At 47.2% G+C, this 14,557-nt stretch overlaps 1 protein-coding gene across 1 annotated transcript in view; it reads left to right on the top strand.

The window, feature by feature from the left end:
• DSCAM (DS cell adhesion molecule) overlaps positions 1 to 13,537 on the top strand; it is a 753,301-nt gene extending 739,764 nt beyond the window's left edge. Inside the window, exon 33 of the mRNA XM_049709686.1 lies at positions 12,552 to 13,537. Coding sequence (XP_049565643.1) covers positions 12,552 to 12,904 — 353 coding nt within the window. The 3' untranslated portion in view covers positions 12,905 to 13,537. The remainder of the gene's footprint in view (positions 1 to 12,551) is intronic.
• Positions 13,538 to 14,557: the final 1,020 nt, after the last annotated feature.

Raw genomic sequence — 14,557 nt, 5'->3', positions numbered from 1 at the left:
CCCTGTAAAAATACCGTGCCAGGTATTACCTGAAGACATCAAAGTGTTAATATGTTAAACCAACACTTCCCACAGTCTCCTTGTTTATCAGAATAGCACATAGTGTCACAGACAGCAGACAAAGTGTCCCAAAGACGGGTCATTGAGGAGGTCCAAGAAACAAGGCAAAACCCAGCTTATGGAAGACAGACACCCCCTCCCACACACACGAACACACACACACACACACACACACACACACACACAGCCCAGTGAGGTGTCACCACAAGCCAGAAGTGACCTGAAGGTCCTGGAAATATACAAAGGGTAAAAAATATACAGCAAGGACCAGCATCTCTCAGTGTGGTCCCGTGTGGACCGTTGAGACCAAGGTCTCAAGCATCCTATTCCCAGACTAGGAAGCAACAAGCCAGAATTCAAGTCATTCAGTCAACACCCTCATGTTAAAAATCCCTTCTTTGCCTTCCCACTGCTTTCAGGGTAAAGACCCCCAAGGCTCTGAGAGGCCAGCCCCCCCTTCCCCACCAGTCATGACCCCCCTGATCTCCAGGCCCCAACTCTCTGGCCTCCTAAATTCCACCAACATAGATTTCCTTTGCCTGGCATCATCTCGTTCCAGGTGAACTAGTCCTTCTTGGGATGAGTCAAGATGAGCGGGGTTATTGACCCGGGGCTGCTAGCCTCGCAGTTGAACAGGCTGAAGCCCCCAGCCAGGGCTCCTCCTTGGGGGTCCTCGGTGTGTGAGTCCCTGACGGTGTCACATGACCCTCACGGACCCTTCCCCACTGGGGGCTCCAAATGCCCCAACATGTTCCCAGCTCGCCTACCTTCTGAGCAGATTTTCCAATCCTGCTTTTTATCCAGAATTACTCTCTTTCAGAAGAATCATGAGCACAACAAACTCAAAGCCCCACTTTATACCTCAGTGTAGTTTTTAAAGTCCACCAGCAAGTAGGATCACAATAACAACGAGCCCTTAAAAATGCATGAAGCCTCCCAAGTACGAGCCAAGAATGGTAATAGAATCCACTGACGCGGACTTCCGATAACCATCTCACATTACTTATTTAGAGTTTTTCCTGGTTGCCGTTTGGGAGTGAAGATTCATTTACCAAGAAGGGTTCATTTACAAGTTTTCATTACTGCTCTGACATTAATATTAAACTGGAAAAGTGTTAGATCTGGTCGGCCTCGGGTGTGCGCGGACTACACGCTCCCCTTTGTAACTAGCTCTTTGATGCCATAGTGTCGTTTCAAGTCTGTGTCGTTTTTATTGAAATTGCTGGAAGTCGAGGTAAGCATCCTTGGCTTCTTACCTTTACATCAATATCCAGCTCCATCCAAGCACAGATATAAAACCTTGTTAGAAGTTGATGAAAGTTCCTTTTCTTGTGTCCCCAGAGGAGACTGAAGCCCACAGGGACCCTGCTTCACTTTCATTCTGCATAAATTTTTTGTGAAAGCGTGCAAGTGTTCTCACATTTGCTGACTATAAAGAATCGCCCAGCCGGAAGAAGAAGGATATTGCAATGCGCCTTGGAATTTCAGGCTCCCCAAAATGCATTCATTTGTCCCTTATTCATCCCCAAATTCCAAGCACCTCCAAGTTCACAGGTGCTGGGCCAGTTTTCCCAGGTGAGATGGTTCAGAGCATAAGAAAGACTCTTTCAGGATTACAGTTTTTCATTAGAAATTATCAGGCCCGTTTCCCTTGGCTAAAGGAAAGAGCTAAAGCTCAAAGGGCTCACAGAACTACTTGAGGCAGAGGCAGGATTTCAAGGCAAGACGCAGCTCTCTCTCACTCACACCCTGCCCGTTGCTCTGAGCCCACCACCCTAGTCAGGTCAGGTCGGACACAGGCCATCTAACTGCTGTTCCATTGGATGCATCCCTTACATCCCTCCACAAAGAACTGAGGAGGTCATTCCTTGTGGATTAGGAGAGGCAGAGGAGTACCATTCCCTATGCTGATTGAATCTGATGGTTTTCAAGTAAAAGTAAAGTGAAATCAGGATCCGCGTGGAATTAGGAACTTGGACCATGTAAGCTAGGATTTTGCAACAGCAGCGCATAATATCTGGGGTTGGGTGATGCTCTGTGGTGGAGGCTGCCCTGGGCATCATAAGACGTTGCCACGTGCCCCCTGGAGGGCAAAATCACCCTCAGCTGAGAACCGCTGTTCTCGACTGTAGGCTTTCTTTCCCCAGGGTGCACGTGGCCAGAGGCGGGAACCGTTGTCTGAGCCAGATTCACAGACTGCAGGTCCATTACAGGGTTTCTGAATTGATCCGTTCTTGTTCGGAGTCGGGATTGATTTTGCCATTCTCCTTCCAAAGCTAAAATGCATTCAAATGTTGCATGTGAGTCTGAATAGATTGAGAAGGTTCAGGAAGTTTTGCTTTCCTGATAGGAAGGCAGGGGGGTGTCTTCTGGCTTTCAGCTAAAAAGAGGCAGGTTTAACACAGCAGTTTTCCCACAGTCAGGCAGAGCAGGGCTTGGAGGGCCCCTGGGTGCAGGATAGCAAGCTTTGAGCTCGTATTTTCTGATGGATGTGGGATCGCCAGGGGAATCCATGCTAGTTCAAGGCCGGAGGGCTGGAGTTGTCATGGCGCCAGGAAGCAAAGTGGTTAGGGACCGACAGAGAAATGGATGCTGACTTATTTGGTGTGAACTTTCAGGGATATTAGTGGCACCAAAGGTCCCCAGAGGGCAGTGACAGGAGGATGAGAAATGGCCCATGATGTCAAATAATAAGACATAACATGGAAATAAAGGCTAAATCACCTCTCGTCCTTCAAGGAGTGAGTCAGGGCAGCGCCTGAGCTCCTCTGGCAGCCAGGTGTGAAGGGTGCAGTTTGTGGGCGGTGGGCTGATGAGACACGGGCCGGGGGATGCCCGGGGAGTGCAAGGCCCGGGGCGGGTGGGCTGTCGAGGCCAGGCGAGGAGAGAGGGCCAGCTCATGGTCTACAACCTACATCCCTTCCCACAGGGCTCGCTTCCCGGTCCTCTTAGCCATCATCCTGTGACTCGGTGACCTTGGCTTTTCTCTCTGTGTGGTGCTGTGTCTCTCACTTTCATCTCTCTTGGTCCTGTGTCTTCATGATTTCCCTCTGCTTCCCTCTGGGTGTGTGCTTCTCTGAACCCCTCTGTCTCTCTCTGTCCTCTCTGTTTTCTCTCTCCCCCATCTCTCTGTCTCTATCTCTCTGTCTCCCTCTCTGTCTCTGTCTCTCCCCCCTATCTCTCTGTTTGTCTCTCTCTGTCTCTGTCTCTCTGTCTCCCTCTCTGTCTCGGTCTGTCTGTCTCTGTCTGTCCCCCATCTCTCTGTTTGTCTCTCTCTGCCTCTGTCTCCCCACCAGCCCTCCTCCCTCCCACCTCACCCCTGCCCCACCCCCTCCGTCTCAGCACCACCTGACCCCAGGCTGGCCCAGCAGCTCAGTCCCTCAGCCCAGTTTCTCGGAGCTTTCTTCCCCCACCAGCCTCCTTCACCCCTCGCTGTCCCTCCACGTCTCTGACACAAGGGCCATCATAGGCTTTGGCCTCGGGAGCCGAGCACAGTGGGGTGACTGTTGACGATGCACAAACGCGCAATTAAAACCCACAAAAGCCGGTGGGTGGAGAGAGCCTGCAAGGCGCAGGCGGGACTCAGCCCCCGTGGGTTCCTCTGGGTTTGGGGAGGTAGCTCACAGGGTTTAGGTGTCTGGGAAGGTGCTAGAAGGGCTGGAAGTACAGGCAGGCAGGTGAACAGGGCAGATGGAAGGTGAGGAAGGGAGTGCTGGGGTCCCCAGGTCCTTTCCCTCCCAGCTTTCAGAGGGTGAGCCCCGGGGCCGCCTGCCTGACTCTGTCCTTTCCTCCTATGTGCCTCCGCTTGCCTTTTCTGTGTGTGGCCTTCCCCTCCGATTTTCCTTCCCATCTCTGTCTTTCCATCACACATGCACATGCACACACACAGAGACACACACACACGCACACACACACTTGACACTGGTGCCCTGGCCCCTGCACTGCACTCGGCCATCTCCCGACCCTCTCGCGCCTGCACTGTCTGTGCTTTACCCCCTCCCCATGCCTTCTACTTCATGGGTGAAAGGTTCAGCACAAAGAAAACCGAACTAGAAAGAGGGAGAGACAAAGTGGAGAGGTAGCCGGAGGAAAGCAAGAGGGGAAGTTATCACTGAGGATGTCAGTTCCAATGTCCGTCTGGAGGCCCTGGTTTCCTGGAATCTGCACCCAGGCCGGGCCAGGCTCCACCCGGGTTGGGGGCAGTGGCGGGTTTACACACCAGGATGCCAAGGGCACGCGCACCTGACACAGGTGACTCTGGAGTTCAAAGCAAAGGAGACCCCTCGACTTCTCCTGGGTCACTGCCGCTTTCAAATGGAAACTCCAGAGGGCTGGGGTGGATTCACTTCGGGGTGGGGGGGTTGCTCCACGGAGCCTGGTAGGGGTCAAGTGTTCTGGGAGGGTGGGCTGGGGAGGGCTGGGCAGTGGGGAACCGAGAAGGCCCGTGGAGACAGATGCACTCAGGAGGCTTCGGCTCCCTCCTGGGGGGAATCCGGAAAAGCCACCTCCAATCCAGCCCTGAGGGGGTCTTTGGGTGCCAGCTGGACAGCTGTCCACTTCCCCAGGGAGCCGGGGACCTGGGAGAAGTGACTCTGGCTTGACCTTGGCAGAGAAGGAAGGATGGCTCATAGGAGAGCCCACAGAGGGGCTGCTGTGAGCTCAGGGCACAGCGTGGGGACAGCGTAAACCACAAGCGTGCCGGCTGCTGTTACTGGTCATTAAAGAGAAAACCCCTCCTCTCCTTGGTGGATGGGAGCAGAGACTGTTCCACACAGGAGTAATGTTCAAAGAGGTTTCCTGTGACACCCCCAGCCCATCCCAGACAGGAAGAAAGGACCTCTGTATTGGGGTCCTGTGGCCTCTGTACCAAATTACCGCAAACTAGGTGGCTTAAAACAACAGAAACATATTCTCTCTTCTGGGCGGACAGAAGTCCGAGATCAACGTGTCCGTGAGGTTGTGCTCCCTCCAGGAATTCTTCTCTCTTCCAGCTTCTGGTGGCTCCAAGTGTTCCTTGGGTCGTGACCCCATCACTCCAACCTCTGCCTCATCTTCACATGGCCGTCTCCCTTCTTTATGTCTCAAATCTCCCTCTGCTTTTTTTTTTTTTTTTTTAATGAGGACACATGTCATAGGATTTAGGGCTCACCTTAAATTCAGGTGATCTCATCTCAAGATCCTTTACTTAATGACATCAACAAAAACCCTTCTCCAAATCAGGTCACATTCACAGACCCCAAGGGTTGGGATATGGACCTATCTTTTGGGGGGACACTACTCAACCCACGAAAGACAGACACTAAGGTAAAAGAAGAGTGCCCGAACCGTTCCCCCATCAGATCTCCAGCCCCATAACTTCAGACCCTCTGGAAAGGGAGATGTCTGACAGGAAACCTTTCACCTGCATTATCTAATTAAACCCTCATTATAACCCTCTGTGGCCGATTCTGCTCTGTTCCCATTTTATGAGTGAGGAAACTGAGCCCAGACTTATACCTGTCAGATTAAAATGCAGGCAATGTCGTCCAGACTTCCACTCTTAATCACCACCGTTAGAAGCGTTGTTTAGTTTATCCCATGTGAAACGGCCGGCCAGATGGAGGGCCGGGAGGTTAAGAAAAGCAGGTGCGTGGGTGTCTAGATTGTCATGATAGTTTCCCATTTTATTTCTCTCTGTCTGGAGTCATAAGCGCATGGTTGTCTCAGCATGTAGAGACGTCTGCAGAACATAAAAGTGGACGGACGCTTAGAGAATCCAGTTTCCTAACTGGTACTGGGACTAGCAAAAGAGGTGGGTTTTAATGGCCATAAAGTGCCTTTAATAAACAGCGCTCCCCACTAATCACTCTGGTGCTTTCTTCTGCGTCAGCGCATGAACTATTAAGAGAGCTCACTTACGTCATTCACACAGTTGAAAGGGCTACTTGGGGTGCTAATCAGAAAACACACACTGTCAAAAGGAGCTAATTAGAGCATCACACAACTTAATCAAGCTTTGCCTGAAAAACTGGATCTCTCGGAGATACTGACTATTCAGAGATGCTTTGCAGGCCTGCGATAAGCAAACACAGAAGTCCTTGTATATAGGGATGTGGTGCTGAGCTGTTTTCATTATTAAGGATTTCCAGTTCTCACCAATCTTTTCCAGCTACCTTGATCACTACATCTAAAGTGGCAACCCTGAAGGTATCATGGGTTTGTCTTTTGATTGCAGACACATTCGTTCCATCCAATCTGGCACCTGAGCATCCCGCAGTCCAGCTGGGACCAAGATGCTGTTGCTTTTTTGGGGTTTAATAAGCCCTGTTTGTTCAAAGGGGAGTTGCTGGGATGGAGAGTCATTTGTGAATCTGTGACAAAGCATTACAAATATGCCAAGTGCTCAAGATTTAGTTGGGTGTCAGAAACAGCATAAGGCACTCTTGACCTACATTTTAAAAGAACCCTGGAGGTAAATGCCTTCCACATTTTCTCAAGTACTTGAACAAAATGATTTTTAAGATAATATTAGTTATGTAAATAAACAAAAGAGCCAATTAATCTGGACTCTTGGAATGAAGACAGATAATCACTTTTAGAAAATTGGATATATAAAAATCCACAGATTTCAAAACTGATCCATTAGGGTGCGTTGATTCACATGCAAAAAATTATTCTTCGTGCTACAAAAGAATTGTTCCAGTTTTTGTTTTTAATGACAGCTCTGTTAATGCTTTCATGATATTTGTTTGCAAATAATTTAACCCCCAATAGAGAAGGTTAAAGAATACATCCACTACCAGAAAGGAAGACGAAGAATTTTCAATACCATCATAAAAGGCATTAGGGACATAGGGTTTCATTTTTTAAAATTAAATACTTTTATTTTTCGGGACTAAAGCTAATACACATAACAATATCTACCTTCAACATTAGAATCTGTAATGGTAAACTTCATGCCACCATTTTTTCTAAGCTAAAGTCCAGATACATCAAGTTACAAAACTCATTTCACAAGAATGCGAAATTACATCATTTCTTTCTCTAAGGGTGTCGTGGCCAATTTATCATCAAGGAATTTATTATTGGGCTTTCCTTTGATCCAGTTCACTGTATGAAGCCAATGTTGAATCAAAGTGCCTTTGATTTCAGTGAGCCAAAACCAAGGTATTGTTTTAGTGGAACACAGGCTGAAAAATATTAATGAAAACGTATAATTAGTCACCATCACTTCTTGGGATAAAGACATCCTGAGAAAGCCAGTGGGAAAATGCTAAGTGGATTCTTGCATCATAAATACCAAGTAACATGACAACGTAATGCAAGGTCTCAGAAATCAACATGGTAAATCTCCCAAAAATAAGGTCATCATTTCTCTTATTGGGGGGTTGGGGGGACTCTTAAGAAAACTCAAAGCATTTTGAAAATTCTTATGCTCATTTAAACTGTGCAAAATGCATTTTCCAGTAATTTTCCAGCCCGTCTTGCTTTTGTTTCTAGTTCTTCTATACCATTGAGTAGTCTCTCCCTTCTCTTTAAATGGTTATTCTCTTTCAGTGAGTAAACTTGAATTTCGAAGGTTCTGGGGTCTAAGTCACTGTCTAATTGCACACAGCTTCACTGCTTTGTTAGCACAACCACCAGCTAATGGCAGCCCTGCCTGGCACAGGAGGTTCCAAGATCCCACCAAGGGGCTGGCTGAGGAAGACATGATCAACAATAAGGAAAGCAGGGAATATTTTGAAGCAAAAGAAACAAGAATTGCCAGTTATTTTAGATTCAGAAAGTTAAGGAATGAGTTATGCCTTAGATACGTTATTAAGAATAAAATGCTCACTAACGATCTCCTCTTGGGTGTCCCCAACCACATCAAACTCAGCATGTCTGAAACCAAACCCATGATCTTTTCCCACCAAATTATGATTTTTCTCCTAGGCAGTTCTGTGCAATGAATGAATAGTCCTGCTGTCCACCCAGTTTCCTGAGCTTGAAACCTGGAAGGGAGTCATCGCTGACCCCTCCTTCCCACTGTCCCACCTGCCATCAGTTCTGGAGCCATCTCCTTGGGCTTGTTCCACAACTCACAGTTTCATTCCCTTTCACTTCCCATTGATGCTCAGGCCATCATCATGGCTCCCTCACCTGCACATCCTCTTACCTAGTCTCTCGGCTCCAGGACTGCACACCCCCAGCCCGTTTCCTAATCAGAGCTGCTCACCAGGTCTGCCATGAGGGACTTACATGTGAGCCAAGATGGCCAGCCTCTCAGTCCCCAATGTGGCCAGGAAGAGCCCACTGCATTCATCCCAATGTGTTGCACAAATACCCCTTGTCTGCATGCGTCTCGAAGTGAGAAGAGTTGGAAGCACTAGGCTACACAGTGAACAATGTCTATTCCAAAACTGCTGGAAGGTCAGGTCTGGGCTTCAGCCCAGCTCAAACCTGGGCGATGTAGTTTGCAAAGTGTGTCTAGTGACTGGGCTCTAATTGTGTTCATGCATTTAGGGGTCCCACAAGATGTATTGAAGACTTGAACCAGGGTCATAATGATGGGAGCAAAAGGGAGTCAAGAGATATTTTGCAAGTAGAATTAACCTGGAGAAGGAGGTGTCAATGAGGGCTCTGAGATTTCAAGTATCAATTTCTGGGAAGATGAGGATGACATACAAAAAGTGTGGGCACGAAAGAGAAAGTGGCATTTGGGGATGAGTTTGGGACTAGGGGCTGGCCTTCATGAACTGGGTTTGTAGACTGAGGCTTTTAAAATTCGTGATGTGCATTTCTCTAATGATTAGTGATGCTGAGCATCCTGTCATGTGTTTGTTGGCAGTCTGTATATCTTCACTGGAGAAATGTCTATTTAGGTCTTCTGCCCATTTTTGGATTGGGTTGTTTGTTTTTTGATATTGAGCTGCATGAGCTGCTTGTATATTTTGGAGATTAGTCCTTTGTCAGTCGCTTCATTTGCAAATATTTTCTCCCATTCTGAGGGTTGTCTTTTCGTCTTGTTTATGGTTTCCTTTGCTGTGCAAAGGCTTTTAAGTTTCATTAGGTCCCATTTGTTTATTTTTGTTTTTATTTCCACTTCTCTAGGAGGTGGGTCAAAAAGGATCTTGCTGTGATTTATGTCATAGAGTGTTCTGCCTGTGTTTTCCTCTAAGAGTTTGATAGTGTCTGGTCTTACATTTAGGTCTTTAATCCATTTTGAGTTTATTTTTGTATATGGTGTCGGGGAGTGTTCTAATTTCATTCTTTTACATGTAGCTGTCCAGTTTTCCCAGCATCACTTATTGAAGAGGATGTCTTTTCTCCATTGTATATTCTTGCCTCCTTTATCAAAGATAAGGTAACCATATATGCGTCGGTTTATCTCTGGGCTTTCTATCCTGTTCCATTGATGTATATTTCTTTTTTTTATGCCAGTACCATACTGTCTTGGTTACTGTAGCTTTGTAGTCTGAATGAGGTATCACCTCACACCAGTCAGAATGGCCATCATCAAAAAATCTACAAACAATAAATACTGGAGAGGGTGTGGAGAAAAGGGAACCCTCTTGCACTCTTTGTGGGAATTTAAATTGATATAGCCACTATGGAGAACAATATGGAGGTTCCTTAAAAAACTAAAAATAGAACTACCATATGACCCAGCAATCCCACTGCTGGGCATATACCCTGAGAAAACCATAATTCAAAAAGAGTCATGTACCACAGTGTTCCCTGCAACACTATTTACAATAGCCAGAACATGGAACAACCTAAGTGTCCATCGACAGATGAATGGATAAAGAAGACGTGGCACATATATACAATGGAATATTACTCAGCCATAAAAAGAAATGAAACTGAGTTATTTGTAGTGAGGTGGATAGATCTAGAGTCTGTACTTCACAGAGTGAAGTAAGTCAGAAAGTGAAAAACAAATACTGTATGCTAACACATATATATGGAATCTTAAAAATAAAAAGAATTTTAAAAGGTTCTAACAAACCTAGGGGCAGGACAGGAATAAAGATGCAGACATAGAGAATGAACTTGAGGACACAGGGAGGGGGAAGGGTAAGCTGGGATCAAGTGAGAGAGTGGCATTGACATATATACACTACCAAATGTAAAATAGATAGCTAGTGGGAAGCAGCTGCATAGCACAGGGAAATCAGCTTGGCGCTTTGTGACCACCTAGAGGGGCGGGGTAGGGAGGGTGGGAGGGAGACGCAAGAGGGAGGGAATTTGGGGATATATGTATACACATAGCTGATTCACTTTGTTATACAGCATAAACTAATACAACATGGTAAAGCAATTATACTCCAATAAAGATGTTTAAAAAATAAATAAATACAAAATATAAAATAAAATTTGTGATGGACATTCATGTGGAAATATCTAGCAAAGCATGTGAAATTCAAGTCTAGAACTCAGGAAAGAGAGCAAAATGGAAAAGATGGATGTGAGCTATAACGAGATGAGGTGAGTGCTGAGCCTCCAAGAGAGGGCTGAGCACAGGGCACTGGGAAAACCCTGTCTTAGAGGGTGGATGGAGGACAGGGTCCAGGAAAGGAGAGTAACAAGTCGCAGTCAGAGATGTAGGAAGAGCTCTGGGAGAGCAAAGTGCTGTGGAAGCTGAGAGTTTCAAAAACAAAAAGATCAACAGCACAAAATGTTGTAGGTGGTACAAGTAGGGTGAGGACCAAGAAGAAACCATGGAATGTGGCAAATAGAGGTCACAGTTGAACTTCAAAAGAACAGTTGCTGTAGTTGATGGTGATGGCAGCTGTGCCAGTTCAGGTTTTCCAAGAAGCAGATGCCAAAACAGATTAGACATGCAAAGGATTTGGTGGTGGGGATGGGGGGTGGGGGGATTCTTGTAAAGAATAAAGGTAAAAAGAGGGAGCAGTATTACTGAATTCAGGTTCAGCCACTCATTGCTCAATAATCCAACACTGAGAAACAGATGTTGGGTAAAAGGAGAGACAGCTTTATTGAGGAAGCTGGCAGTCCTGTGGAAAAGGTGGACTCATGTCCCAAAGAACCAACTCCCCATTCTCAGGCTTTGCTCAGAAATTTTATAGGGAAAAGAAAAAGGGGCTACGTGCTGAGGAGAGGGTTGTGGGGGTCATGATCAATTCACAGACATTCTTTTGATTGGTTGGTGGTGAGGTAATTGGGAGTCAACATCATCAACCTTCTGGTTTCAACCGGTCTGGGATTTCCTGCTGGTGGGCAGCATGCAGTTAACTCCTTCCAACTGGTGGGGTTTCAGTATCTACAGAACAGCTCAAAGGATGTGGCTCAGAATGTTCTCTATAGACCTTGAGGAGGAACTAAAGATCCTTGACTTTGTTTAATGACTAAACTATTGTTATTTTGTCTTCCTTGACTATTGTCCTTTGTTTCTGCATCTTCTTATTTCTCTGATTAAATTTATTCTTTAGAACTTGGGGAGGGCCTAGGAGGCTAAAGTTTTTCTGCAAACAAGAAGCAGGTGGAGGACAAGGCTGGTGTCTGTTCCAGAAACAGGGTCCTGCTCCATTACAGCAGAAGCAGGCAAGGAGGGCCCACAGACCAAGACACAGGTGTGAATCCTGTGACAGGAGGAAGGGAAGGAAGGGGTGGGCAGGAAGACTCTCTGCTATAATGCACTGCTGAGGACTCTGCAGCCGGGCGATGGGGAAGCCGTGAGCAAACCCCTCATTGAGAAATCCCACATCAGGTGGGGTTTGTCATCACCGAAACCTGTCGTGTCAGGCAGTGCTGGGAGCAGCCCAGAGGACAGGTGGCCTCTGCGTTGGGGCGGGGCGGGGGGGGGGAAATGGATTCTGTCCACTAACCTCTCTCCCCACAGTGGGTTCTCTTGAAGAGGGTGCATTTCCCTGGCATCATAGAAGCCAAATGAGTGATCCTGAGAAGGAAGTAGAAACCCTGATACTCAGTCTAAGCTGTTCCTCTTTGTCTACACGGCACTGACCGAAAGAGACACAAGCAGTTTAGCAGGCAGGCAAAGCCTGGTAAGGATTCCACCAAAAGCAATCACAGAAACCGGTAACTAAGTGACGGCCAAGGTCACACAGTTCCGTGGAAGTGCTGAGACTCCATCATTCTTTGCTCTGCATCCCTGTCTCCCTCCTCAAACCCTGCACTCTCCCGACCACTGTCCACTGCATCCAGGGTTCAGCCCATCACCGTTTATACCCCGCATGTGCGGTTGCCTCTGGTGTTGCCCGTGGTGGGGTTTCCAAGGATCTTGTTACCTCTATTTCTCTGGTGAAAGTATGACATTTAAGAGCTTAAGTGAACAAGCCATAGGAAAGCCAGCTCTCCCTGTGCCTGGTGGAGGAGGCCTGAGGATGATGCCTTTGCAGGGGCTCTGACCAGGGGTCTCGGGAAGCGTGCCCAGGTGTGGAGACATTCCCACCTATAATACCCCGAGTGGCCCATCGCATGGGCAGAGGGCCAGCCAGCAGCTGCTGACCAAGTGAAGAGCCCACCTAACCCTCTGTGTTTCCTTCCAGGTGACCTCATCCACTTGCCTCCATACCTTCGAATGGACTTCTTGTTGAATCGAAGTGGTCCAGGCGCCAGCAGGGACCCGAGTTTAGGGCAGGCATGCTTGGAGCCCCAGAAAAGTCGGACCCTGAAACGCCCCCCCGTCCTCGAGCCCATCCCCATGGAGGCTGCCTCCTCCACGGCCTCCACGAGGGACGGACAGCAGTGGCAGCAGGGGGCCGTGGCCACATTACCTCAGCGGGAGGGGGTGGAGCTGGGACAGGCAGCCAAGATGAGCAGCTCCCAGGAATCCCTGCTGGACTCTCGGGGCCATTTGAAAGGCAGCAATCCCTACACCAAGTCCTACACCCTGGTATAACCAATGGCATGACTGGACAGCGGTTGTAAATACGGTTTAAAAAATTCAATCAAAGCTACCTTTTTTTTACAGAATTCCAATATTTATAATGAAAGAAAATTGCCAAAATATATTAAAAAAAAAAGAGAGAGAGAGAGAAAATACTGAAAAAAACCACAGACAGTGCAAAGACTCTCCTGCTTTTTTTCTGTCTGAGTGTGAGCTCCATCTGCCTGGGCATCTGACTTTTTGGGAAAGAAGTCCAGTTTTATGATCTTCACGGGCTATTGCATTTTTACTGATTTTCTACAATGTGCATGGGGGACACATTCAACCTTCTGACTGGAAGTTCTATCACACAAGATTCAAGAAAGAAAACAGGAAAAAACAATTACCTTCTTTGTGAATTTAAAAGGAACCTTGATTTGGGGACCGGGGGAAACGTTAGTCATGTTTGCACACCTTTCTTTCCCATTAGAAATTGGGTCCTTGATTTGACCTCCTTCTGTTGTTACTTAGGATGAGTGCCGTCAGTGAAGGGGTGGGGGGAATCAATTTGGTTTTCTTTTTGGTTTATTTTTTAAGTTAATGAGACACTCTTTGCATTTTGTCTAAGTGAAATAAAAAAGAAAAGGTGGTCTGCCTTTATTTCGATGTCTACTTCTCTTGTCTCCTATTGATTGCTGGGTCCTCCTTCCTAGGGGTGCTTGTGTTTGCAAACACCAGGGCTGAATAAAGGCCCCAAGTTAATAAACCAGCCAGGATTCTGAGAGTCTGACTTCCCCAGGATAGAGGGGAGAGACACAGAAGATGCAGCAGGTCTGAGTTTTAATGAGGGGCTGGCCAGGTATTCTAAGCCCTTTCATATGCTCTGCTCTTTGCCTCCCAACGACACCTGGTCCTCTAGCTGGACTAGGGGTCAGAAAACTATGACCCATGGGACAAATCCAGCCCACTGCTGTATTTATCTATAAAGTTTTATTGGAACACAGCCATGCACACCATGTGCGTTTAGTCCATGGCTGTTTCATGCCATGATGGCAGAGTTGAGTAGTGACAACAGAGATGGTAGGGCCAGCAAAGCTGGAACGATTCACCATCTGGCTTTTTCCAGAAAAAGTTTGCAGACCCCTACTCTAGAGTCCCACCGTCAGCCCCAGCTCACTGGAGGCAGGAAGGTTGGACCAGGAGAAGTCTGTGCATCCTGTCCTCAGGGACCTGTCCTGCCACCACCATAACCAGTATCTAAATGTGCAGTAGACCATCTTAGTGTCTGTTCCTCTGACTCACTCCTCTGCACCCAGAGAAAACGAGTCAAGAGTAAGTGATGTTCCTCTGAAATCTTTCTTTTTCTTCCTCTCAGTTTATATTATTTTCCATGTGGCTTATCCTAGCAGAGCACTTATTCTTAAATAGTATGAATTGTGTTCTCCTTCCCATGACCCTTACATAGTACACCTTAGAAAGCCCCCCCCCCAACTCCCCATTCCAGCCTCTCTTAGGTCTCATGTCAGAGGTTTAGCATTGACCAGAAAACTTGGTCGAATGACCGGAGCTGCTCAGTTGCCAAGGTAGCAGACTGTACAAATACTTCCACTCCCTTAATACTCTCTACAGGCTCCCCTTTAAGCCACCAGCCTAGGCTGGTATCAGCCATTGCCATCTGAGAACATG

This window comes from Orcinus orca, chromosome 5 (genome assembly GCF_937001465.1).
Source record: "Orcinus orca chromosome 5, mOrcOrc1.1, whole genome shotgun sequence".
NCBI lineage: Eukaryota > Metazoa > Chordata > Mammalia > Artiodactyla > Delphinidae > Orcinus > Orcinus orca.
This window is presented reverse-complemented; position numbering and strand designations above follow the sequence as displayed.